Genomic DNA, 27229 nt, shown 5'->3' with positions numbered 1-27229 from the left:
TCGCTTTGCTCGCCAGGTTCCCCCACCCTTAACTTCTTAGAATCCCATTTTTTATGTTCCTGGATATCAAACATAGAACAGGACGAAATGACTGTCTTTGTGTTCCTAGTAGACATCATCCTCTCATGCCAACTGCTCATAGTGTAGTTTTGCTAAACTATCAATTATAAATGAAGGTTGGGGTGTAGTGGCTCCTCTCCCCTACAACTCCCAACTGAGCTCCGGCCGCGCGCCTACCAGCCAATCAGCGTACAGCCAGCTACGCCGAGAGACTAGGTCTATGCAGAGGACGTAGGGGTACGATCGCCGGCCTAGTCTCAACCTTCAACCTCTGGTTCAGGATCAGAGCGTTTCACACCTTACGCTTAAGCCGCTGTGATTGGCCCTCTCGCTACGCTCACCCCAAATCCTGATCCTCGTGAATTTTATAAATACGGCCATGCCTGGCCAGGGAGACCATTTCTACACTCGGTTACTGGACCAGCAACATCTCTCACAGCTCCTCACCACTCAGCTTCCTCAGATACCTTTCACCCTACAGGACCTCTGAGCAAGTTTCTCCTCACCTAGTCACTCCTAAGCACTGCGCTATACAACAATATATATACAGAAAGCGCATTGTGAGTTTCTATCCTGCCTCATTCCTGAGTGAGATATCTACATGTACGTACGTTTGTGTGCCCATACAAAGAGAATTGACAACTGGCCACATACAGTATGCTACAGGGGCACTCCGGTTTAATGTAGTGTAGTTCCTTACCAGCAGATGCATAGAAAGGATCATTTAGTGTAGTTTCTTACCAGCAGGTGTATAGAAAGCATCATTTGGTGTAGTTCCTTACCAAAAGATGTATAGAAAGGATCATTTGGTGTAGTTCCTTTCCAACAGATGTATAGAAAGGATCATTTAGTGTAGTTCCTTACCAGCAGATGTATAGAAAGGTTCATTTAGTGTAGTTCCTTACCAGCAGATGTATAGAAAGGTTCATTTAGTGTAGTTCCTTACCAGCAGATGTATAGAAAGGTGTCATTTGTATAGAAAGGTGTAGTTCCTTACCAGCAGATGTATAGAAAGGTTCATTTAGTGCAGTTCATACCAGCAGATGTATAGAAAGAGTTCATTTAGTGTAGTTCCTTACCAGCAGATGCATAGAAAGGATCATTTAGTGTAGTTTCTTACCAGCAGGTGTATAGAAAGCATCATTTGGTGTAGTTCCTTACCAAAAGATGTATAGAAAGGATCATTTGGTGTAGTTCCTTTCCAACAGATGTATAGAAAGGATCATTTAGTGTAGTTCCTTACCAGCAGATGTATAGAAAGGTTCATTTAGTGTAGTTCCTTACCAGCAGATGTATAGAAAGGTTCATTTAGTGTAGTTCCTTACCAGCAGATGTATAGAAAGGTTCATTTAGTGTAGTTCCTTACCAGCAGGTGTATAGAAAGGATCATTTAGTGTAGTTCCTTACCAGCAGGTGTATAGAAAGGATCATTTGGTGTAGTTCCTTACCAACAGATGTATAGAAAGGATCATTTGGTGTAGTTCCTTATCAGCAGATGTATAGAAGTTAAAATGTCAATTATGCAGTGCCCATAAGTTTTAAATCACCTTTATATATTTTTTCTCAAGGGTATAATAGGCAAACTCAGGTCAATGACAACCATGGGTAGAATTCTTAGCTTTTATAGTTGTCTCTAAAGTGTAGAAATTTACATCAAATGTGGACCCAAAATGTTACACTAAATAATGACCTTATTAATTTCACTCTTATTACAATGATCAAATCTAGATGTCCAGTTATGTGCCACAACAGACCTTAATGCTGTGGCCAGTGTTGTTTCACATGGGACCTCGTATAAAACAAAATTACTGACTGTATCGAAGAATGAAATTTTTTTTAATGTTTTATTTGATGAGCTGTCTACTTAAGGGGTGTAAGTGTGTCCCAATATAAAAATGCAAAAAATGTGTACTGGTAGTTAACTTTTTTTTTAAGGGATGGGAGAGAGCCGATTACTGAATTGGATCTGCTCATCAGGATAAACATCAAATTAGCTATATATTTAATATACCAAACTAAACACTGTGATTCTTTAGTGGTATTTGTTATTCCTAAAAACCTTTATCTTTAGTCATTTAAAAACCTTCAGAGTCAGGAAAAACTTTCAAAATAGGCAACTTACAGTATATGAACAAAATGGTCAGTAACTTTATGATTAATTGCTTAGTTAATTTATATTTATATTAATTTTCTTAAACTTTGCCTCCTTTTACAGAGATAATGTGAACAAAGCAATGGGGCTCTAGTTATAAGTATAATTTAATTACAAAACACAGGCAGGTAAACAGAATGTCTTGGATGTTCCTTCTTACATTAGCTCCCAAGAAGGACCACAGCAATACATGAGGTTATGCTATTTTTGGGCATTATGACTCCACAACCAGCACTTACAGCTCTTGTTGATCAGAAGATGAACAAGGCTGTGCTAAAACGGTCACTTGTGGTTGTGCTAGAACTGTCTCTTGTGGTTGTGGTAGAACTGTCTCTTGTGGTTGTGCTAGAACTGTTTCTTGTGTTTGGTGTACTATAAGTGCCATTCGGTCCAAAGGTACCTGCGGTTGTACCTTCATGGGACCGTTGAGCGGAAGATCCCAAGGGTTTGGAGCCTTAGGAGGCTTGATCATCTCCTTACGCACTTTGTCTCGTGTCCGTGAGGCTCGTGGTTGATAGTTCCTTTTTTCTCTATTGCTCGTGCGCTGTGGAACGATGCCTTCACGTCGGGCCTCCCAGATCTGTAATCACCATAGAAAGTTTAGGCTTGCATTATCCCTGTAATTTATATTACTGTATTAATAAAATTAAACTTATTTATCCCACTGTTACAGTTGTATGAATGTATGTATGTAACTTATTTATCCCACTGTGTGTGTGTGCCAAGGTAACTGAATGATTTATTCACTATAAAGAGAGTGCCTATGTTTGTTGATGCTCACAATATTTCCATCCTTGATAACACTTTTGATACACAAATGATGTAGCAATGTTTTGGATCACTTGGGAATTACCCCACAGTTTGCCATTTTGTAAGTGAATGAGGCAGTGGTCATTAAAATGAGTTGGCAGAGTGTTGGAATCTGTAAATATTCTGAAATTTTGTAAAATGAAGAATGTGGATAAAGATACTGTATTATGTTGTTTATTCTATCAAAGAAGGTGAATGAATGATTCAAGATGCCACCAAAGCATAATGATTGAGTGGTGATGGACCGCCCATAAAGCAACAACACTAACCTTCTTCATGACGAGGGACCTCCGCAGGCTGGTCAGATTCTGTTTGCGTCGATATTTTGCTAATCCTCTACCTTTTCCAGGTGGACAAGCCATCTTGCCTAATTCTTCTTCTGTACACGGTTCATGATCCTGAGGAAAGTTGTGTTCTAGCGATTGTCCTCTACTTTTTCCGCGCGGCTTTCCCCGATGACTGCCACGTCCACGACCACGATTACGACCACGACCACGATTACGACCACGACCTCTACACTGTTCCATGCTGAATGGTGAACGTTATTTTTTTTTAAGGTAATTCTCAGATGAGTGTCACAGCGATATTCACTAGTACCAGTACCCATTATTAAACACTTGACAACTAACAACTTAATCAGCCATTCTAGTATGGTAGTTCTAAGCATTATAACTACAATAAGTAAATGATGAAAAGCTTCATTTTGTCTAAGGTAAGTTAACTCACATCTTACAGTTGCTGTTGTGTATTGACCTCACCTTTGGTTAAGTGTTCCCTCTACCTCCATCAAGGTGTTGTTAGTGTCTTCATTTTGTTGTTGTAAACATGCTTCAACTTCATTTTCCTTTTTTGCCTCAACTTCTTCCATTGGTTGGTTACATGTTGTTGGGTCTTCTATATTGGTGTTTCCTGGGGATGTTTCATTATTTTGAGATGAGTTTCTCCTGGATGATGTTAGTCGCAGTTTCTTTTGATGATTCATCCATGCCTGATATGCCTGGTGTGTCTGTGACAGCTGATGGATATACATCTCTTGCTCCTGGAAAGTGGAATATCACATACAAATATACAGATCAGTTCATTATGTCAAATTAGTATAAGTTGTGGCTAAAACATTATTCATGTTCTTTTTTTCACTCTTTTATGCCTTTCCTACTACAATGTAAGGTGACTCGAATGAAATGCTAACACAGACACACTCTCAATTCAATTACTGTCATTCTTTCAGCTATAATGAATGTGTTCTGCTCAGATAGAGAGGTGTAAAGACGAACCTCAATATCAAGTTCATCTTTGGTGAGCATCATCTTCTTTGGTTTGTCAACTTTTGGGGGGCTGGGCTCTTCATTGAGTTCTTTCTTGGCCATCATTTTATCCACCTGCTGTACGTGTTCCTGGGGAGGGCTGGGGGGGGGGGGTAGAAAAGTATTACATGAGACGTTGAATTAATATAAATTTGTATTGTATAACTGATTCTTTAACTGAACATATAACTATTATCTATCACATATTATTTGGGGTGGGGGGTACAAAGGTCTCCTCCCCACTCCTAAAATAAAATGCTGTATGGAACATGGTTTTGATGTTAATGTACATATATACCAAAATTAAATCTCAACAATGTCTCGTGAATCAATATTTTAACTTTTGAAGGTACCTGGCCCTGCTGGACCTCACTGGGGGTATCAGCTGACCATTCAACCTCTAACATATCTACCCCTCCAAGTGAAAATGATGAAGAAAAATCCCTGCATACAAATACATAAATTGCACCCACACACACACACAGTAAACTTTCGACCATCCACTGCATGAAACACCCGTGAGAGTCACCCACCATCAAATACAGTAGCTGTGTGCAGTCACCCACAAAAGTCCTGTCATATCGTGAATCCAAAGCAGTAGACAGTGAGGCATTAATCCACCCACAAATACTTCAGATTGATGAGTTTGAATCTCGGAGTTTGTGGTTCAGGTGGAGAGACGACAGGACTTTTGTGGGTAACTGTACAGTACATGTGCTTGATGCTGGCGAGGCTAATTCCAATTTTTATTTTATTAATATCCTGAGGTGAGAAAAGTGTAAAATATATAGGTACAGTACCGGTATTCTAAATTTGTTTAAAGTCATTTGAACCAAAACACATCTGAAGACTAAAAATTTACTCCCTTATTCACTATCTCTGTCCCTAGTCTCTCATGTCTAATGGAAAGGTTTAACTGTCAAAAGGTCACATACTTTTTTTTTAACTCACGTGAGTCATTACCAGTTAAGGTACTGGATGACTGGCACTAAAATCACCACAAACTCTTCCTCATTCATTCTCTTGAACCTGGCCTATTATCATAACACACACAAGAGGAGAGCCATCTTATGTTACCTAATTTATACTGTATTGCACAAGTGTTCACAGAGTATGAATGAAAGGTCGGCAGCTCCCCATTAAGTATCCAACACACTAACCTCATTCAAAGTTTGTTTTTTAAGGACAAACACTATATTAAGAACATGGGAAGGTTTTAAATAATGAACTTACTTGACCAGAGTCATCATGGCTGGCCAGTAAAAGATGGACAACATTCTTTGGAACAATAAGTTCTCAGAACGTTCTTCAGCTTCCACTTCCTCATTAATCCTTTGTCTGCAACAAAAATAATTTTGAGGAGAGAGATATTTCCTTCCACTATCCTTGTCTCACTGAAAGACATGACTATAAGAACTAGACTTGTAGTTCTACATATTTGTATAATGCAAAAAGTTTATAAAGAATCTACAGTATTCTATTTTGTTTCAATACAGTGTAGTTGGCCATAATACTGATAATGGTATGCTGCTGCAGTGCTTGGTGGCTACACTCAACAACAACCCACACTCTCATTTACTATTATTTATTTCATCCTACTGCTGTAACAGATATGTTCAGCAATGTTATTTCCCTTCCACAATACCACCTCAATATTTCCATATGATTTATCAATTACTTCATATAATTAAGAATTATTGTACAGTGGGTGTGACAGTTACCCAACTTTGTCCTACAATGCTGTTCAAAATTTTAGTGTTGCATATCGACATATAAAATACCCAAGTGCAATTTTTTGAAGATTCATGCATATTTGAGTGAGCTTCAGCAATTTGAAAAATAGCGATTTTGCTTATACAGCATATGCGCCTATAGTATATGAGATTACACAACCATCATAAGGGATATTAACACAAATCATTTGCCTGTCTTAATTAAAAGCTGTTATCACTAACACAAAAAAGATAATCATTCTTATTCTCTCATGGTACATTAAGAGGTTTTATCATATATTCACAAGGTATTATTTCTCTAGAACAAGAAACCATGATTTCTGTTCGGAAACAGATGATCGTTTGCGCTGATTAGGAACGCGGAGTCTGTCATTTTCAACTACTTGAAGGACTTCTTGAAAGTGCTCCTCATCCCTGGCAACATTAAGAAAGTCATGGCAAAGTTTTACACCACGCTCTGCAGCCTCATTGACGACCTGAAGCTTGTCCACAACCCGTTTCATGTTCAGGTAGTCGTCATGATCCGCCCATTCACTGGCTGGACTATGGAGAAACTGATAGGGCATGCCTAAAATGGTGAAGAACCAGCTTGAGTCAGGCCCAATTAGGTCCACCAGGGCAGTGCCACTTTCTGGTACAAGGGGAAGATATGGCTTTCCATAGCCCCTCTGATTGAGCCCCATTCTCTTAGTAACTTCAGTGCCTTCATGGCAAAGAAGGGCCTTCCTCATCTCCTCTTTTGTCCTTTCTTGTACTTGGGACGAGAACAAAGCCAGTGGGGCCAACTCCTCAGTTAGGTACCAAGTGTGTCTACCAAGTGCCACACGTGCTTTGTCAACTATTGTGGCATCATATGGGGCAAATTCAGCCAAGGTTTCGACCAAATTCAAGTCATTCAGTGGCGCACTTGCACCGATCTCCAAGAAAATTTACAGGGATGTTTCCTAGATAAATATACAACACTAAAACTTTGAACAGCATTGTAGGACCATTTTTTTTATTTTTGGAGGGCAACAGTCACACCCTATTCCCATAAACAACTGGAAACTGTACTGTACTGTTCTTCAGTCATGCATGCACACTGCCTCATTCATCTACAACATCCTACAGATGTATAACTTCTGCTGAGAACAGTATTGCACAATGTTATCCCTTTGCTGCAATTCCCGCACTTGCCATTTCATTCTGGCTACCGCCAGACGATTTTATTCAGCTTAGGGTAACCTCCCGCAGCCAAAGGGTCAATGTATGTTTCATTATATCTCATTTACGTATGTGAACAGATGAATAAATCATGTTTACAAATCACTACAGGTCTAAATAATCATTAGAAAATACTCTATGGTAGTTATTGCTAATTTATAGAGGACTACATCAGAATTTTTGACAAAAACAGGCCACTTGCAAAAGAATTCTTGCATTGTAACAAAGCCGGGGACAATTACTGTCTTCTTGTGCCACAGAGATGCTTTATGGATATGTATCCATAAATGATCACACTTGCATCCATACACACACACACATAATATTTACCTTTTAGGTGGCGGTGGTTCTTCTTGAGAGCGCTTAGACAAAGGAGGTTCATTAGTCACACAAGTTCCAGTTTGTTTACTTGAGTCAGGGTCAGCTCCTGATGGTCCAGCTGACTCTGAACTTGGCACTGTTGTCTCTGGTTTTGTCTTACCTACATAGAAATAGAAATCACAAATTAAAAATCCCTGTGGCACATTCAATCAGCCCCAAATATGAAAGGCGACAGCTTACAGAGTGATGAACGGACACAATTTTATTAAACTACTGGTACTTATTGGTGTAAAAAATATCCATACAAAAATGTACTTGCTATAACCCCCATCTTCAATTATGTGCATCATTCTTTTCTACATGTCGTAAAAGTCCTAAAGATATGTCAGGTCCCTCTGTAATCTTTGGGCAGATAAATCCTTTCTCACACCTCTATCTGCATCACTTGACCTCACTGTGTAGGCTCTCCCATACCTTGTGTACCTCTAAATCATTCACATCATAAATAAAAATTCACAATCATCCATTAGAATAAAGTTGTAGTGATGATCTTCATGAACAACTATGTATAATGTTACTGCCAATTAATACCAAAAAACTTGCAGCTTACATCAATTATGAAAGTTAGTGTCAGAACAACTAATCAGCTAAAAAAAAACTACAGAACAGTCTCCCCTTCTCGCTTTCTCTCTCTCTCACACAAACTACTGTACAGTGGACTCATAATTTCTTAATGATATTAAACATATACTGTAGACCAGAAGAGGTATACAATAATGATTCTCACCTCGTGAGTAAGTTGTGAGTGCTGACTGATCCAACTTCCAATTATGGTTACGGAATCTTGGTTTACCGGGCTTCTTCTGTAAGGACTATTACCAACCCTGATATACTTACAAAGTTAAATCAATATATGGAACAAAACAATAGTACATATAACATTCATATTACAAAACAGTACAGTAGTTATCTGAGAATCAAGATAAGGAATACAGGGTTTTAAGATACTATACTAACTTTCAAAGTGATGTGAATTTTCATGGCACTTTGATCACCAACTCTGTCAGATGTCTCGATGTCTGATCTACCAACAGCATCTGCCTCTGAGGATACAATGTTGTGCCACTTGCTCGGGCTAGGCTTAACATTCCATTGTAATTTTTCTACGTCACATACTTCTGATTCACCAGCAATTTGTTTCACTGCAGAATTTGGTGATTTGGTGGCTTGTATAGAGTTGCTGCTCTGCAGTTGCTGAGAAGTTAGCATGGTACATTATTAATATTTACTAACACTGTTATCACAACCTACAGACACTTTATAAACTGTTTTTCACCATTGATCAAATCATTACATCTGGTGATAAATTACCTTTTTATTTATAAATATTTTCAAGCTATAAATATAAACACAAAAGCTTATGCGAGCATTAAGACTAAGAGCAAACAGTATACTATATATTTCATTAAGAATGAACTGCTAAGATAATAACAGAAGAGTACTGTACGGCTAGGGTGAGGTGCACTGTGGCTGTGAGGAACCACAACTCTCTTTAATTCTATTTTAGCAGTAATGTCTCACTACAACCAACAAAATTTGAGATAAATATTTATATATTTGTGAGTGAGAGAGAATTTGTGTTCAACTTGACTCTAGTTATCCTGCTGTCACTGTGGTGGTAAAGCTCTTGTCAGGTTGATACTGTACATAAGAACTTGCTTCGAAATAAGAGCGGTTTTGTTATGTGTGTCTCTGTAATGCACCGCACGAAATACATGAAACTGATCCAAGTAATAGGAAATTTAGTGCACCTGTACTTTCATACTATTACAATTTTTTTTTTGTATCAGATAGGTCTAAGTTGGTTGATTCGCCCTCTTTACCCCAAATGCCTTATGTATTTGGGTCAGTGCACCTTTTTACTTCTCTCTTAACCTCTTGAGAGTAAAACATTTCCATCCTTTTAGCCCAATGTGGTCTAGTGGATGGATGACGTACTGCCAACCTCAGTGATCTGGGTTCGAATTCCAGCAAGCACAGGTGAAAATTGTTCACAAAGTAAAACTGTACAACAACAGAGACAGGTAACAAGTAAAGCACTGTTAAGACTCACAAAGGACACGTCTGTCAGTGGGGCCCGTTTCACCAACTTGTTCAGTCTGGGTTGTGGTCCTAAAATGGCCAGCTCTGCTTTGGTTGCTCTGATGATGGATAAATATTCATAATGAGACAAGTGTAAAAGAGTTACCAGGACAAGACAAAGACAATAAGTTATACTCTACATTACTCGATCTCATCCTCAATTTGCACAGGAAGTATCATAAGCAGAGTCTTTTGGCCTCCACATGAGTTTATAATGCTTCATATCACTTCACTACGACCTCCATACCACTGAAATTCTTACTTGAAGAATATGAACTCCCTCGAGGCCATTTCTATGAGCTTTGGGCGATGGACGAGGTAGGACCAGAGTGCACCTTGAGTTGTGAGGCTTGGAGGCAGCAAGGGTATAGCTTCTGGGCAGGGTGGTGAGCATGCCTCACAGTCATCTGCTGTAAAAGAAGAGAAGAGTGTAGTCTGTTTATTGGTAACTTGTTGTTTTATTATGCTTCAACCTGACCTAACATTAGTAGAGAATCAAATGAGCCCCAATCCTAATGACCAGGTTAGGTTAGGTAAGATAAGGTAAGGTAAAGTTGGGTTGGAGCCAATAATCTATTGATCTATAAGTCACATGAATCATTCACTACACTTTACACAGATTTATCAATTCCTATTTATTTTCTCAGCCAGCTTAAAAGTCCTCTATTCATTTCTGTGCAAATGTTAACAAAGGGATACCTATTATTGTTTGTATAATACTCTACACACATAAAAAAAACATTCTAGAAATAGAATAAGCATTTTATTTTATTGTTTTTTTTTTTACAGGGATTAGCCCACCCAGGCACTGGTCACTGACCTACATCAGGGCCTTGGGGGCGAAAATGTAATACCTGTACAGTAATAATAATAATAATAATAATAATAATAATAATAATAATAATAATAATAATAATAATAATAATAATACTAATACTAATAATAATAATAATAATAACAATAACACTGTAACAATAATAATAATAAAGAACCAAAAGGAAATACAAAAGTGAAAAAAAAATCAGTAGTGAGAAATGATATTCGTATGCTGTGTTGTCAATAGTAAGAGAAACAACTGAAACCCTGCAATTGAGTGTAAATGAGGCAGAAAGTCAGATCAGCAAACTGGGACTTGGTCAAAATTTTCGTGATGCCATATGGCAGCCGGGTCTACCATTAGACAACGCATAATGCTTCCAATATCTTACCAGGCAGTAGTACCTCCCTGTTTGGAAGCTGCCTACTACAAACAAATGCAGTCTTCCACAATAAAACAGACACATGTGATAAGTAGGAAGCACATGGGCATCACCTTAAGAGTGAGGTAACAGAGGAATGGGGAGAGAGAGAGAGAGACCTAAGTAATTTCAGGACAGTTAACTGTGTAAAAGTCCACAAATAAAGCAAACTACTACTTCCTAGCTCACTAGTCCTAATAAATCAGTTTTCTAAATGTAAACTCTGCCAGCTCACTAGATAAACCTTATACCTTTAGCAGAACTTCAAAACACAGACAACAATTCAGATGCGAAGGAGAACATACATGATTTCGTCTCCCCTGAGTGGTTGTGTTCCGTCACGAGTTCTTGGATGAAGTCTAGATCTTCTTCGCTAAGTTGGAGGGTACGGGCTATATCCTCCTCTGAGGGCGTCACCTCCCTCAGGATCCTCAGCTGGAAGATCTTGCTCAATATGGTAAGACTTGGTTGGATGCTCTTAACTGGATATACAAGAGAAAAACAGGCAAGTAACAGACAACTACATCAACTCTACAGAAATAATATTAAAATAAAAGGATCATATTTAGCACAAGGTAACTCTATCACTTAAGCAAACTTTTATCACACAATTGTATGATTCTTGCGGACAGAAAAGGACAGACAAATGTATGGACTGACAAAACCTCTGCTCTTCTGTCTCCCAACAACAAGCATTAAAAATGACCTTTCCCTCACTGAATTAATCCATTTCATATATTGCATCACTCTCCTTCCTTACACTTACATATTGATATTATATGTTATAATTATGAGAAGTAAGCACAAAATATTTCATAAACATTAAATTCAAATAAATCTTTAACATTAAAATTGTTTCTTATTCACATCAGCAATGAAGAATGCTTGTTAGCTGTGGAGGCAAGAACAGTACCTACATCAACAACAACAATGGATATCAAGATCAGGAAGTGGCACTGAACAAGATAGGACCTTTCCTTTACACAAAGATGTGACAGCTGCTAAGTACACATGATAATCTATCTCCTGGAGACAAAATTTCACTAGGCTGCCTTTTTCTTGGGTCACTATGAGAATTAAATCATTATATTGAAGCCTCCAACTAATGAACTATATAGAGATGGCAGTCCATTATATCGAGGATCCGTTAAATGTGACACTCCCATCTCACAGATTAAATAGAGAAAAAAGTCCATTATATGGAGGTTACAATGTATGCACGAAAAAGAACTACTCAGCAGTGTTTCAAGTCAATAACCATATTGTATTCTGAAATAAATCGCTGTAACTTAAATTCATGTTCTATCTATCATGTAAATTTACACATACTTAATAAAGCTACTCAATTACTACAGGTTTCTTCACTACTCTTCCTGTGTTAGTATGAGGTAGGACTTGAAGGGAGACAGAAAACTCAAGAAATGGTGGAGTGCATCAAGTATAATACTGTACCCCCACTGATCTAAAGGGTCTTCTCTATACCGTACAGTAAATGGAGTCAAACAAGGTAGGTTAGGTTAGGGATTAATTAGGATTAGGGAATAAGAGAAACTATTTATTTTTACAGGGTGTTAGGGATATGGAATAAAGATAATTTTCATAACAGTAAATAATAAAAAAATATCTACTTTATTCATTCTAACTAATGAACCCTAACCTGCTTGGTACCATGTACATGGACCAGCCTCTATACTTACAACAGTTAGAGAAATCTGAAGGATTATTTCTGCCAGGTGTGAAGAAGTCTAGGAGAAGGCTGTCCTGTAGTGTATATTGGCGGGGACTGTTAGCTCCTGGTCTCCGTCCCCGCTGTTCAGTATAATGCTTCAATCTCTCCACTGGGTACTTGGCCTTACGAGCTTTGATTACGAGTCGTCGTTGCTCCAGTTCCTTAACAGCACTGGTCTGAGTAAATAAATGAGATTATAATACTGTATCCAAAGAATATTCTACGATAAAGGAAAACAAAAGGCGGTGCATAATTAAGAGTTAGAAAAGTAATTAAAATATTTGAGATGTCACTTGGACAATTAATTATACAGATATCAAACTGCAGATGGTAGATCCTTAATCAGCATGTTCAGAAGAACATATACTGTATTTTGATTTTTATCAAAATCTGTGATATCAAGATCATGGCCAAAATGGTAAGCCTTACCCCTTTTTTTCTCAGAATGAAAATTTAATGCAACTTACTACTTAAGTACATCCATATTAACACATAAACACCAAAAGGTGACCTTGAAAAACCAGTTTTTAGTATTTGTAGCTCCTTTTATAACTTTTTAATATGAGATTAATCATAACATTACATTCAAGATGATTTAACAATTATGTATTTATACTCATTTCCATCTCAAGAAATCTCTGTGCAAAGGACAAATTGATGAAATACAAGCTTTGATCAGTCACCCAGATTCATCCTACATGCTTAAAGGCAAAAACTAAGTTTAAGTATATCTTAATGCATGGAAAAACTATTCTACTTTCACAGTTGAAAGTTTTAAAGAATTCATTTAAGTGCTGTTGGAGAGAGAGTGAGGTGAGCAGTGGCAACTTAGCTCCCCTGGACCCATATAATTCTTGATCAGAGCATATTTGAATCGAGGCTCAGAGACCAACCATAAACAGAAGCAGTCCCTAGTTATACTGAACAGAGGCAACTTGGCTACCTTATAATCAGGAGTCAAAATGTATCAGCCTTGCAAGAAAAGCTCATTATTAAGTACTTTTACCAGTATACAACACAACCTTGTACTCACTGTAGTTCAGATCCATTTCCATATTGAACAATCACGGGGACATAATGCATCCCTTTCTAACACCCACATTTATTTCAAATTTTTTACTTTCTTTCCCATTTAATCTTACTGTTGCCCTGCTGCTCTCATAGAATGCTTTTACTACATTTAATAGCCTTCCTCTCACCCTATACATTTGTAATGCCTCCCACAATTCTTTTCTGTTCACCCTATCATGTCTTTTCCAAATCTACTATAAATCATTAAAACCATCTGGAAGTACAGCTACTCCTCGACTCATGACCACCAGGACATACGACCGCCCCAGTCGTACCAAAAATTTTTCAAATTACGTATTTTCGAGTCACAACGTCAGTACAGACAAAATTTTCGTTTGTAATTCACTTTAAAATGGCTGGCAAGCTTAAAAGTGAGAGTTTTGTGGTGCTGAGAAGAAAAAGAGACACCCAACATCAGAAAGAGTATACTTACCACATTCATCCCTTTCCGACTTATATCAACTATTTCCTTGATGTTGTTGGACTCCAGGATCATGTGCTTGCGGATATTCTTCACCTGAATCGGGTTAACAGTCATGGAAACTGGGAACAGGGGTGGCGGTGCCTGGAGCAACAAGAAACAATGCAGTGAACACCAGTCCTCGTGTTACACCTCCAATATACGGACCAATATTAAAGTACATCTAAAATAGGTTGAGTACTACATAAAAAATCCTATAAACAGTGAGGAAAAGGAGTGTCTCAGAATCCGGTTTGTCGTAAGTACAGGTATAAAATTATTAGTCGACTGTAAAACGTCAATTATGCCATGTCCGTAAGTTTAAAATCACCTTATATAATATTTTTTTTCAGTATTATAGACTCACTTTACGATATAAGCACAGTAGTTTTCACTTTACAGAGAAAAGCTATATTTTGCTCCAGAAACGCCTGACCTTATTACCTTGCGTTTCGGCACATGAGATCATCACGTAGATTTTCTTCAAATTTCATATAAAGATATTCTTTTATATGCTGATTAAGGATATGGGTTAAAAATGTAAAAATTTGAGTAATTAGTATTAATTAATAACCCTTGAAATAATTAAAATCGTAAAAAATATTTAAAAGGGTACTGTAATACAAGTATCTGTACTGGTATGTCACATAAAATATTCATTATTTGCTTACAATTATTGTGTACACAGAAAAAACCACACATGTTTGTTGAATTTCAAGACATTTGGGGGACTTCTTTTTTTTCATAGGAATATAACTGGGCTTTTATCATGGGAGTCTATGAGGAAATGTGATCCAATTTATCAAAGGTTCAGGAATGGCATCCTGTCATAAATCAGCAATGGCTATAAGTGGAAGTTACCCAAGATATTAAACTGCTGCAGGAGTAAAGGTGTTGGCCTGTAGTTAATGTAGCTAATTTATACAGGACAATAATTGGGAAATTTAAAGATGATATAAACGATATTAATCAAGAAATTGAAGACTCTTTCGCGACCCTCCCCAAGCCTAGTGATGAACATCGCCAAAGACCTTGACAATCCCTCATCCATATATTTTTCTTTGGATTTGTGCAATTCACGTGGGTCAACCTGGACATTTAAGAAAAGCCTGAAATCCGGCAAAAACTAAAAAGCACACTCCTGATCCACCTATATAACTCACAATTAATATGTGGAATAATCCACTTAAATAAAGTCACTTAATTTTAAGAATGATTTATCTCTGACAATACTCATTGCAGAATAAGCAAGTACAGTATAACCTGTAATACAGTACAGAACTGTATTTGGTTATTTGCAATCTAATATAAAATATGATAGGTATATAAACAATTCAGTTACTGCAGTGGGCTATTTACAGGAATTTGTTCTTAAAAGTTTAATTATTTACCTATTATATAGTACATCATTAATTTATCATAAGATTGCTGTCATATAAAATATATTTTCAAGTTGAACTGAATTCTCATAAAATTCCAGGCTTATATGTAAAATTCCCTGGTTTTCCCAGTTTTCCAGCTCCAAATTAAGTTCCCTGCCTTTTCCAGGTTATCCAGATGTTCCAGACCAGTAGACATCCTGCTTATTTAAATTTTATGGTGCAAAGTGGTATTCTTCAAGCCAAAAATGTTTTACCTCTTGGACTTTAAATTAATGCATTTATCTACTTCAATACATTCACAAAAACAACAAGAAAATTACAGGTGATACAATGGCCAAGGTCAACTGTCATTCATCTCTCAAACTAAACGTTTAAGCCCCAAAACTTCCTGCGCTGCATGTCCTCCTTACCATGTTAGTTCCAGTAATAGTCTGCCACACTTGGATGGTGTGGTAACGGTTTCGTATCTGACAAGCATCGCGCTTGGGAAGCATCATGACCATCTTCCGCCAGTTCCGGGGACCGACTTGGCACTCCCTGATAAGTATGTCATCTTCACTTCTGTTGGTAAAGGGAAGAAGAGATATGTGAGGTCTTCAAATCTGTCTCCTGAGGTGGAAAGGTGGAAGATAATACACAATCATCCTCGAACACTTTACCTTTGATATAAATTTTTTATATGCATTAAATCATCTACAACCCAACAGCAATGCCTGAAACATAGACAGAAGGTCATTATATGTCTGCTTCAGTAATCTGACCTAAACACAAGTAAATAAGTGTGTGTGTGTGTGTACTAGCACAAACATACAGAGATGAAGACAAACTTTAGATACTATACAGATAAGATAAAACATGACCATCCTCACCTCGACCAAGGGTCAGAAGCTAGACTGCGCAATAGGGTTCGCTTGTACCTCTCCCGTACCTGACAGGGACTGCGACCAGGCATGAAGTGAGCAATATTGCTGAAGTTTAATCCAAACATGTGCAAACCCTGAAATAAGGACACAAAACAAAAATATTTTCAATTACTGTAGGTGTTCTCCTTCTCTGCCTTCACACCAGCTTCCCAGGTACAGTACAAGTTAGTGTAGTCTGTTCTCACTTAATATATAAGTCATATCAACCTTTCCAACACACAAACAATACTCTTGGGTTATTAAACAGATGGATCGTTTGTAACTCCACCACTCTAACAGCAACATAAAACTAAATCTCTGACAATGATATTTTTTATCTGAAAGACAAAACTTCAAAAACATCCTTAACCTTTTGTGAAAGTGATGAAGAGGCAAACTGTACACAACTCTTGTTAATAATGTTGTTGATATACCGTATATAACCAGACCACATTACTGACAGACTGTACACAACTTGGGACTTACCTTTATAAGTATGAAGTCCTCCTCAACAGTGAACGGTCCTTTAGACTGGTCGGGGTTGATCATTCGCCATCGATTCTGAACCTGATTACGGCTGAACCCGACCATGTGTTGGTGCACCTTGGGAACAACACATTATGAAAAATAGAAATGTAAATAGATATAAGTACATTAATGATTAAGTTTTAGTGGCCATATTATCAAATACCTCTCTAATCATACAGCCATAAGATACACTAGTGAGTACCATCCTACACTCCTCCTCACCCCTTTATCCTACACTCCTCTTCACACCTTCATCCTACACTCCTCCTCACCCCTTTATCCTACACTCCTCTTCACACCTTCATCCTACACTCCTCCTCACCCCTTTATCCTACACTCCTCTTCACACCTTCATCCTACACTCCTCCTTACCCCTTTATCCTACACTCCTCTTCACACCTTCATCCTACACTCCTCCTTACCCCTTTTATCCTACACTCCTCCTCACATCATCATCCTTCACTCCAGCTAACCTCTTATTTTCCATGTCTTCACAAGTATTAATGCTCCTGTTTCTTTAATTTATCCATACTTTGGTAACCCACATACAGTTTACAGTACAGTATTAGTATTCAATTCAAACTGTACACTGTGCAAAACTTCACAATCATTTCACACTTATTTTCTTTCTGTTCTTTAAGTAGTCAGCCACACCTCCTACTCTTTGTCATTAAACTCTTCACTACGGGACGCCACTTTTAATATGTTACCTGGCTAATGCTAGATGTGTTTATTTAGCTCATTGGGGAACTAGTACACAAGGGGTTAAACTAAGTGTTGCTTGTGTGACACCATTACATCATGGCTCCCATATACCTGCCTGTACAGTCACTCATAACTTCTACTTGGTATCTAAAAAAATAAAAAATTAAATTATTAAACTCTGCTTCTCTCTTAAACGTTCATTTTTTCTCTTAATCGTGTTTACAAATTTTCCTTGTTTTATTATGAATTTACAAAGCGTATAGTGTTAACTTCTGGCTACTAGTATTATGCCATTACTGATGGTGTCATTCCTATCTGCATGACTGATCATTGCACAGTATATAATTTCTACCAATCCACTTACATGGTTAGGTTAGGATAGATTTTGTTAGGGTTGATTTTGTCACATTAGATTAGATTAAGTTAAGTTTGATTTTGCTAGCATTCTGGAACAAACACAGATAACAAGATTTCCCGCCATTTAGATTATAATATCATCACGAAGCACAAGAACACCAGCACTAACCTGTGCCCAGGGGATGTGAGAACCAATCCTCAACATGTTGACTGTATCGATGAGCTTCCGGGTCATCTCTGGGTTCCACTTGGCCGGGTTCAGTGTTGGGTTTATGAAGGACACCCACCTCTGCATCACCTGTGACAGTGTTAGTCTTAACCTCATACACACCGATCTAAATACTCCTCGTCTTTCCTAGTCTTACCGACAGTCACCTTGGTTCAATATGTAGCCAGTCTTCTAAGTTCCACGTTTGCTTTAAGTTCATACCCTTAATCCTGGTAACAAAGTTCACTCAGTACCTCCACCAGGTTCTCTCTCTCTAAGACAGATACATAAATGTTAGACCCTGACAAAGCTGCAGGTCCAGAGGGTATCCCATCTCACGTCCTTTAAAAATACGCATTTTCACTTGTTACGGTGGTTTTTAAACTTCCCTATGTTGTGGTGGTCAGTTAACAACATTATTATTATTATTATTATTATTATTATCATCATGAGTCACACAGCTCAAAGGGTCAGGCTCTGAGTTCTTATGTTTGTAACTTCTTAACATATGTCATCAACATCTTGGAAAATTTGTAAAAAGAAAAGCCTGAAAACATTTAGAGTGAAGGACTGTGGTTGCCAACCCTCAGATATCAGGATGATAATGTAATTGTTTGAATGATTGATTATGTGTCATGTTACTGTTACATAGGACCTCCTGGGTTACACTCACCTGAAGACCTGTCCTATTGGTGTCCAATTGCATGGCTATCAGTTCCCAGTCTGGATTAGGATTTTTTCGTTTCATCATAATTTCCTAATAAGAAACCAAAAGACAATAATGTTATCTACAGTACTGCAAGGTTTAGGTTCAACACATTCTAGTGCATTATTTGGTAGAGAAAGTCGATTCACCTAAAAATATTATTAGTCATCTGAATAATTTACAATGTGCTTTTGTTACTGTGTGAACCAAGTGGCCATGATGTATATGTCATGAGGGTGCACGTAGTATCTCCCCTGTTCTTTCAAGTCCACTTACCCCCTCCCCTGTACACCTTCTTTATTATCTTTCTCCACCCATTCCATCACTCCACAATTTATACCCTCTGCCATTCCAAACACCCTGTACAGTACTCTATACTGTATGCTTCAATATTTTTTGCCCTTACTTTACCGTACTGAGGTCATTCATCAAGCACCACCTTACTGTACTGGGTGTTATTACAAATAAATGAATCAAACACTTTATCAAACACACACACACACAAACCTGGATTGTTAAATCTTCTTTCTCTGTCCACAATGTACAGTTGATGCTAGGATGGACGAAGTTTTCCCACTGTAGCCGGCACTCCTGGGAGCTGCGATGGCCGTCATACTACCGGAAATTAATAAATACAATTCTTCTTTCCTCAAGCATATACAGGGTACTGAGAAGAAATAATAAAATATATACCGTAACCACTGAAAAAAGATCATGAACCAATAATCTAGTTGTCTTATATGTTATGTGAAGGACAATGAACTAATCAGTAAATGAGTTGCATAATATACCATTTATCTATACAACAGGGAGTCACGTGTATTATCTGTCACCAAAGACCATGATATCAGAGCTCTTCTCAACACCGCCATCACCTATTACACAGTGAAGGCGTCTCAAATTAATTCTGGATTTCTGTTTCAGAGTAAATATTATGTTTGATCAACATGTTCTCCTTTAATACCTCACCCAGCTGTTGTATGTGTGTGTGTTGGTCTCCAGGTCGGTCTTGGTTTTAATCTTAATTACATTACTTAGGGCAGTATGATGATAATACGTAGTTCTTAATTAATGAAGTGAAATGAGTGTGTGGTAAGAGTGGAGGTTAAGTGAGTTAGTACAGTACTGTACAGTCTTACATATAAATAAACACTACAGTACACTTCAACAAACTCTTGACTCACTCCTTGGGCTGCTATTTTCTCCCAGTCCAACTTTCCTCCTGGAGTTGGTATAAAATCTGCTACGGGAGTCTGGGTTGTAGTTTCAATTTTTTCCATACATTTTACAATCAATGCCTCGATATTAGCCATCTGAAATGTAACAAAAGAGAATCATATTTAAAGGATTTTCTGGTTAGCTGTTCAAAAAAGGCCCGGTAAAAATTGTACAAGTGGCAATGGTAACGAAGGTTGATTCTTAGGGTGTACAGTAGGTGTAGTGGTGTAAGATACAAATGATAAATTGAGGAACTGTTAGAGAGAGAAGTGAAATCATACTCAGGGCTCAAGTGGATGAGTGTGATGTGTTGAATCGCATATTTATGACGACTATAATACCTTGAGAAATTTGTAGATTAACGAGAGTAAATTCACAGTAAATACAAACTTTTGGAAGAAGCATAAAGAGCTGAATAATATGATCAGAGTCTGGGAGGTGCTTACCAAGAGGGAAAGAAATAATCTTCAAAGAGAGAGAGAGAGAACAAAACCTACCAAAGCCAATTTCCCCTGGTCCTCGAGTCTGTTAAGCCTGCGTTGGAGTTCCCGTAACTGTGAATTCTGAGTCTTCAACATGTTATCTTTCCAGTCCTCCCGAACAACCTTGCCTAGGACTTCTTGTTCTGTAACCGTCCCTGGAAAATATAAAATAACACTGCATGACCAACACCCAAACACGACCAACACCCACAACACGACCAACACCCACAACACCTACCCATTAGAAGAGTAAGTCAACGGTTAAAATGCTGACACACCCTACAAGTGTGTCTGGCACCCCCCCCCCCCTAATAAAGGAAGTTCTGCTGGAATTTTATATTTTGAGGATTTAGTTTCTAATTCAGATCTAAAGTTGTATGGTTAGGTTAAGTTAGAGGTTAATAAATGTTCTTAAAATCTGGTTAAATTAGGAGACTTATTTGAGTATTTATATAAGGAGCTACAGTGAAACCTCTATCTAACAAACTATATAGATATGAAAGTCTGTTATATTGAAGGCATGTTAGGTGTGAAACCCCCATATAATGGATCACATGGAAAGAGAAGTCTGTTATATGCATATCACTGTACATGGACCCTAATCAGTCTGGATCCTCATATAAACCACTTCAGCTGTAGCTTCACCAAGGGCCTGACTATACTGTACCTGAAATAATTGTCCAAAATAGTCAAGTTACTTACATGGTCTCGTGCGGGTCGTGTACAGGTCTAAGTAGCCATTATCCACTTTAAATTTTGCGTCTTCATTCATGGGAGCATTCATGCCACTTCGATTCTTAAAGTATGGAACAGCGAAGTGGGAGATGCGCAGTGGTGGTTTGTCCGAGCCGTCCCACTTAAGCACTTGATCCGTGCAATATTTGATTGCTGTGATTTTATTCTTCAACATTTCCTGAAACAGACAATGAATATCATGTATAAATGTTACCAATATTCTCACTAATCCTTCACTTCTGCTGTGATTGAGGATGGCTGTACTCTACTGTCCTTTGACTCACTCTCGCTGCCTCGTCTGGTGAGTTCTACCATCATGTTCCCTTTCCAAAAGTCTCCATGATTTTCACTAAGGTTTTCCCTGGTGTTTCCCTCATCATCACACACATCTCCATATAACACCTAAGACCACAGCTTCTGGTACACTACTCACAGACAATGCTGCTCACAACCACAGCTAACATGGACCTTCTCTTTCCTAATTCCTATCATAAGTCAAGGCAAAGCAAAAGCCAACCCTAAACATACAATATTGTCATCCCATGAGAGAAGCTATTATACGTAGTGGTGACCACGACTAGGACAGGACAACTAGTGTAACACCAATCCAATGTAACATTCCTGGGATTCTACTTCAAACTACACTGGACTGTAATCTTAATATCCTGAGGGTCAGACTGTAAAGTTGGTACCGTATTATAACTCTCATAAGACCAGCTGGGTTGGTGTACAACAGAATGATTACATCTGGTGAAGTCTATACAGCTCTCATGAATAATTGGGACTGGGCTCTCTCACCCTGCACTGGTCACTTTGTAGTCAAGCAGTGAGGGTGGTAGAAAATGCTGGTACAGTGATACTCAATGTTTGTGGCCTCTAATGGTAACTTTTGTATCAGTCCATCAGGTTTCCTTATACTTGGATATGACTAAAAAATGTATGAACTAATTTTTGGATTAGCTCCAGTTGTGTGTCTAGTTTCTGATGATGCTACAATCAACTTTTAGACTTGCTTACTACTGTATACAAGAGTTACATAAGCCAAGCATAACATACCATAATAAACACAACAGGTTTGAGTAAACAAACTATAGTACACAACTCTAGAAAATAATAAATTTATGAAACCTGAAAAACAAGAGCAACAGTGATACAGAAGCACACCTGGTGAACCTTAACTTGTAAATTTATGATGAATCTCACCTGTCTGGAATGGTTTTCCTTCAACGCCTTTTGCAGGGTTTTGATTTTATCCGAAAAACTGATCTGTAAGGCCATGTTGAGCTTGAGCGCTGTGTCTAGAGAGGGAGGTAGATCCAAGATTTCATCAACAGTACAGTCTCGTCCTTCAGCATCGTCAGGCTCGATGCTGCACGTCCCAGAGTAATGCAGCTGAAGTGCCAATGAACCTGATCCTTCTGAACACACTACAGAAATAATCTCTCATTAGTTGTCAGAGATCCTGTAAATTATGCCTAACCCCTTGTACACAGGGTTTCCTCTGAGCTAATAAAATCATTTTTGAGCCAAATAAAATATCAAAAGTAGCATCCTCGTATTGAAGGGGCTAATAATTATTATTATTTTTTATTATGAAGCACACATATAAATGTATAAATTATATGCCTGACTATAAACCAATGGCAAATTTCACTCTAAGTCAGTCTCACATCAGGTACACTGCCTAACAGAGTACAGTGTCCCTCAACTAAAACTAAAAGTACTGTAATTAAAAATTACCTTAAAAACTAAAATATTAGAAAAAATTATTATTTCAATTAATGGTTACTGTCCTAGAGGGAGTCACTGACTCACTGGCATGTGTCCAGTCCACCTCTCACACTAGAGTACATGTGTCTCCCTCCCCACATCAGCAGAAAGAGGACTGTATACACATCCCCCTGCTCACCACACTGTACACCCTCTTGACCCACCTGTACTGTGGGGCAGAGAGGGGATTCTCGGTGTTATAGATGGTTGGCTGGATGTGGAGGGCAGTGACTCCTCCCTCCTACCACCTGCAATGACAAATGCCTTAGCAGTAAATCTAAATAAGAATTACATAAACTTTATAGAAGCATGTACAGTACTGTATAGTACAGTATAAGGGGGGACTTAGAGGGGGATCCTATAGGGGGGACATATAGGGGGACCTAGAGGGGGGGGGACCTCGAGGGGGGACCTCGAGGGGGGACCTAAAGGGGTGTTACAGTAATGGAAGATTTAGCTCATGTGTCTCTGCAGGGTCTTTCAGTGTCAACATAAACCAGGAACCACAAGACCTCTGATCATTAACCTTTTTAGAGGGATTGACAACAGATTTTGCCTCACAGTTGAAAATTAACATGATGAGGTGGTTCACTATGTCTTGTCGATTAAAAAAAATTATAAGCAGTAGGTAGTGTGGTGTAGTGCCAGACAGTTGGTGAAATTACTCCAAGGGGCCATTAACTTAACTAATTACAGTATTAATATTACATCGTGTTCACCTCAACCAGTAATCAACTTCTTGTTGAGTGCTTTGGCAGATTTTTGTTTGAATTTAATTTTTTTTATTTTGATGTTAAAATTTATATTTCATTAATTTTGTAACTCCTAGATCCTACCGTATGAGAAAACACACAGTAAGTGTTCAAAATATGCATGGAATGAGTAATTAATGTTGGAAAGTGGCAGAAAATAATGCAATGTTTATCTGTTCATAAGCAAAACTAACTCTAGTACTGTACCCAAAATAAAATTAAGTGACCATGTTGAGGAGTGTGTGTGTTATAGACCAGAAGCAGGATAAACAACCATGTACAGTACAATAGTGGTGGTGTTCATCTTACCTGAAGATAATAGATGGTCAAATACTTCATCGGCAACTCCTGCCACCTGGTCGGCTGCCTGCTGGTGCTCCACGTGACGGTAGGCAGAGCCAACAATCCTGGCCATCTCTCTGGCTTGCTCCAGCTCATTGGCTGGCACCGGCTTCTCCATGTCCTCCTCCTTTTTCAAGTTTCTACCTTGCTGCTCCATCCTGTTGTGGATACATGGACATCTGGAGTGATGGTGAATCTAAACACCAAACAACACAAAACAACAAATAAAACTAAGATAAATTCTCAGTCTTGAAGGTCATCCCTTTGTGTATTAGTTACTTCTTAATTATAACTACAGTACAGTATTGTATAACTTTAAAATTATAATACTGTATACTCATTATCTTTTTGGAGCTTTCATACACTGAAACTACCAATTTCTATAAATATTACAAATATCTATTTCACAAGATAATTAAAAACCCTAATGCTAACTTAACCTAACCTCGACCCCCATTTAGTGTTAGCTTGCTTCATCATTAGGAGAAATAAGTGGAGGTTGGCAATCTTGATGAGAGCCGGTCCTTATTTTCTTATGTTCTTATGTTCAGTGCAGTACAGTACTACACCTGAGGATAATGAGTTATTCCTATACAAGAAAGGAAACACCTCAAGAGTAATTTAATTGGTTGATTTCATCATAATACAGTATACTTGACAGGAGTAGTCCGGCCTTAGCACCAGGTTTAGAAAATTTCTCTACGGAATATAAAATCTTTTTCACCACAAGAAGGAAGCAAAAAGTGCACAAAAAATGCACGTCTGAAATAAAACTTAATATCTTAGGTTAGGTAGGTAGGTAAGTTGGCTAGATAGGATAGGTTAGGTTAGGCAGGTCAGGTTAGGTAGCTAGGTCAGTTTATGCTAGATTATGTAGGCCAGTTTCCTTCAAACTGAGAATAATAAGATACAGTTATAGCAGTAAAGTATATTGTACAGGTATTCCTTACTATATGAATAGGTTAGGTTCCTTGAAAACCATTTGTTACACACTGTTGGCAAGTACTGGACATGCACTGACTCCTCAATGTATCTGTACCTGCACCAGTGTTGGTCAAGTCTGGTCTTGAATGAGCTCATTCTCGGTGCCGTCACAACGTTCTATGCCAGGCTGTGCCATTATTCTGTAATGACCTTTCACGAAATTACTTTGAAAAATGTTTTCATAGTGTTTTTCACTCTGGTTCACACGAGTATAACCTTCATTTCTGGCATAAATACAGGGTAAGTACTTTTGGAGATACCCCCCCCCCCCATTACCAACACTGGGACAAAACATGCAAAATCAACTCAAATATTAGTACTGTCTAATTTAACCTAACCAGAGAGGCCAGAATAACCTGACCTAACCTCCTGGATCCCCTGGTGAGTAAACCTAACCTAACCGAAACTAACTTAATCTAACTGAAACTAACCTAATCATACATAATCTTACCTTAATTAAAAGATGGAGGAGGGTTAAATGATGCAACTTGCAGGAGGAAGTGATGAAGTATGGTTTTGTGGTCTGTGTGGTGAGCCAGGAACAAGTAATGAGCAAAATATTGGTCGTAATAATCCTTCTTGCTGCCGGCACGAAACACCCAACTTCTGACGTCCTTCCACAGATGTTCTAGATTTTGTATATGAACGTCAGGATCTGGATCCGCAACGTTCTTACTACGGTTTACAGTTCTGTGGGTATAACCAATAGTGCCGAGGGTACTGTAAGTCTTGCTTTGGTTAGTATGGATGACACTACCCACTTTTACAAAATGCTGAATTTGTGGTATGAGGGTTTCAGGACTGCGGTCGGGCACAGTTAGGATAAATTTACGTTTCGAAACAGTTTCTACGCAGCCCAACACCCACACTTTTGTCACTTCAAGATCACAATTTTTTTTAGATTTTCCAAAATGGTTTTCGCCCACTTCCACTACAACACCGGGCCCCCCTATGGGTCCCTGGTTACACAACCAATATTCACACACTTGAGAACAAAAGATTTTCCACTCCGAAAAACTTGCCGATGATAACTGCAAATTATCTATGGTGTAGCGCTGCGAGAAGTGTTGCCTGACAAATATATTACAGAACAACAAGATTTTCCACGCTGGCACGTGTATTCTGTCTAACCACGTACCTTTGAAGGAAGACACCGAAAACCCACACACACGAATTTTCTTTTTATGCGAGATTTTATGTCTTTTACGGCAGTACCAAGAGTGGCGGTCTTTACGATAATGGCAGTCAGAGTCACACCTTGGACACCTTACAGAATCAAGAAGAACACTGTGAGACCTAAAGATGTCAATGGCTGCGTCTTCATTCTCAAACACTCGTTGAATCACACACCAGTCTTCCAACGTACAACCTTCGCACACATTTGTCATACTCCCACTAACGCAACAAATTTACATAACATTGAGATTTACTTTTACTTTAATGTTCTTTGGCCATTAGTTACGTCTCTGTCACACAAGTAGTCTTAATGCTCTGTCTCCCTAAGAGTCAATAAGTCCCCTAAATGGTCACTATTACCCATCTTCAAGTTGTAGTTGTTCCTTCAATCTTCATCACACCTCTTCACTGGTATTACTTATTAATCTCTGTCTCGTCGTTATTTTCTGTTTGTAATAATAATAAAACAACAGGAAATAATAATAAATCTTTGGTGTTTGTATGGCTCTCTCTATGGCTTATATAGCGGTATTGTATACTCTTGTTTACTAAGTCAATTATAATCATATTTTACCTTAGAAATTAAATTATACTGTCAGATATCTAATAATTTTAAAATTTAGTAAAACTGGTAATATAACTGATTATATTTTACCCACTAAAATGTAATATATAAATGTGTTTTGCTATTTTATGTAACCCGTATACAAGACACAAACGTTTAAAGGGCTCTATGATGCTAAGTGTAAACATTAACTT

At 38.1% G+C, this 27229-nt stretch overlaps 1 protein-coding gene across 4 annotated transcripts; it reads right to left on the bottom strand.

Annotated features, from left to right (window-relative positions):
* Positions 1-1666: 1666 nt before the first annotated feature.
* On the bottom strand, positions 1667-25880 carry LOC121872361. Of its 4 annotated transcripts, none has more exons than XM_042375090.1 (27): positions 25746-25880; positions 25350-25434; positions 24278-24468; positions 23381-23464; positions 22650-22873; positions 21414-21624; positions 20727-20866; positions 20196-20324; positions 19519-19626; positions 18979-19062; positions 18267-18395; positions 16994-17110; positions 16475-16602; positions 16016-16166; positions 14197-14328; positions 12661-12868; positions 11269-11445; positions 9988-10135; positions 9697-9784; positions 8601-8837; positions 8371-8455; positions 7593-7743; positions 5560-5664; positions 4297-4426; positions 3781-4061; positions 3292-3550; positions 1667-2792 (listed from the first exon to the last, which is right to left on the bottom strand). In XM_042375090.1, the coding sequence occupies exons 2-27, from the start codon at positions 25388-25390 to the stop codon at positions 2448-2450; spliced, it is 4083 nt and encodes a 1360-aa protein (XP_042231024.1). In that variant the 5' UTR covers positions 25391-25434; positions 25746-25880; the 3' UTR covers positions 1667-2447. The 4 variants fall into 4 exon arrangements, with proteins under 4 accessions (XP_042231024.1, XP_042231025.1, XP_042231026.1 ...); XM_042375091.1 differs by having other exon boundaries at positions 9988-10132; XM_042375092.1 differs by having other exon boundaries at positions 18267-18386.
* Between the last annotated feature and the right edge of the window lie 1349 nt (positions 25881-27229).

This window comes from Homarus americanus, unplaced genomic scaffold (genome assembly GCF_018991925.1).
Source record: "Homarus americanus isolate GMGI-L3 unplaced genomic scaffold, GMGI_Hamer_2.0 scaffold24050, whole genome shotgun sequence".
In the NCBI taxonomy this organism is placed as follows: Eukaryota; Metazoa; Arthropoda; class Malacostraca; order Decapoda; family Nephropidae; genus Homarus; species Homarus americanus.
This window is presented reverse-complemented; position numbering and strand designations above follow the sequence as displayed.

Excerpts from the sequence above, each read along its gene's own strand:
- LOC121872361 (XM_042375090.1), bottom strand. The coding sequence starts at position 25,390 with ATGAGCTCATTCAAGACCAGACTTGACCAACACTGGTGCAG. Across the intron at positions 5,665-7,592 it reads GAACCACCGCCACCTAAAAG|ACAAAGGATTAATGAGGAAG; the intron begins GTAAATATTATG and ends TTTTTGTTGCAG. Across the intron at positions 3,551-3,780 it reads GAGGGAACACTTAACCAAAG|CATGGAACAGTGTAGAGGTC; the intron begins GTGAGGTCAATA and ends TTCACCATTCAG.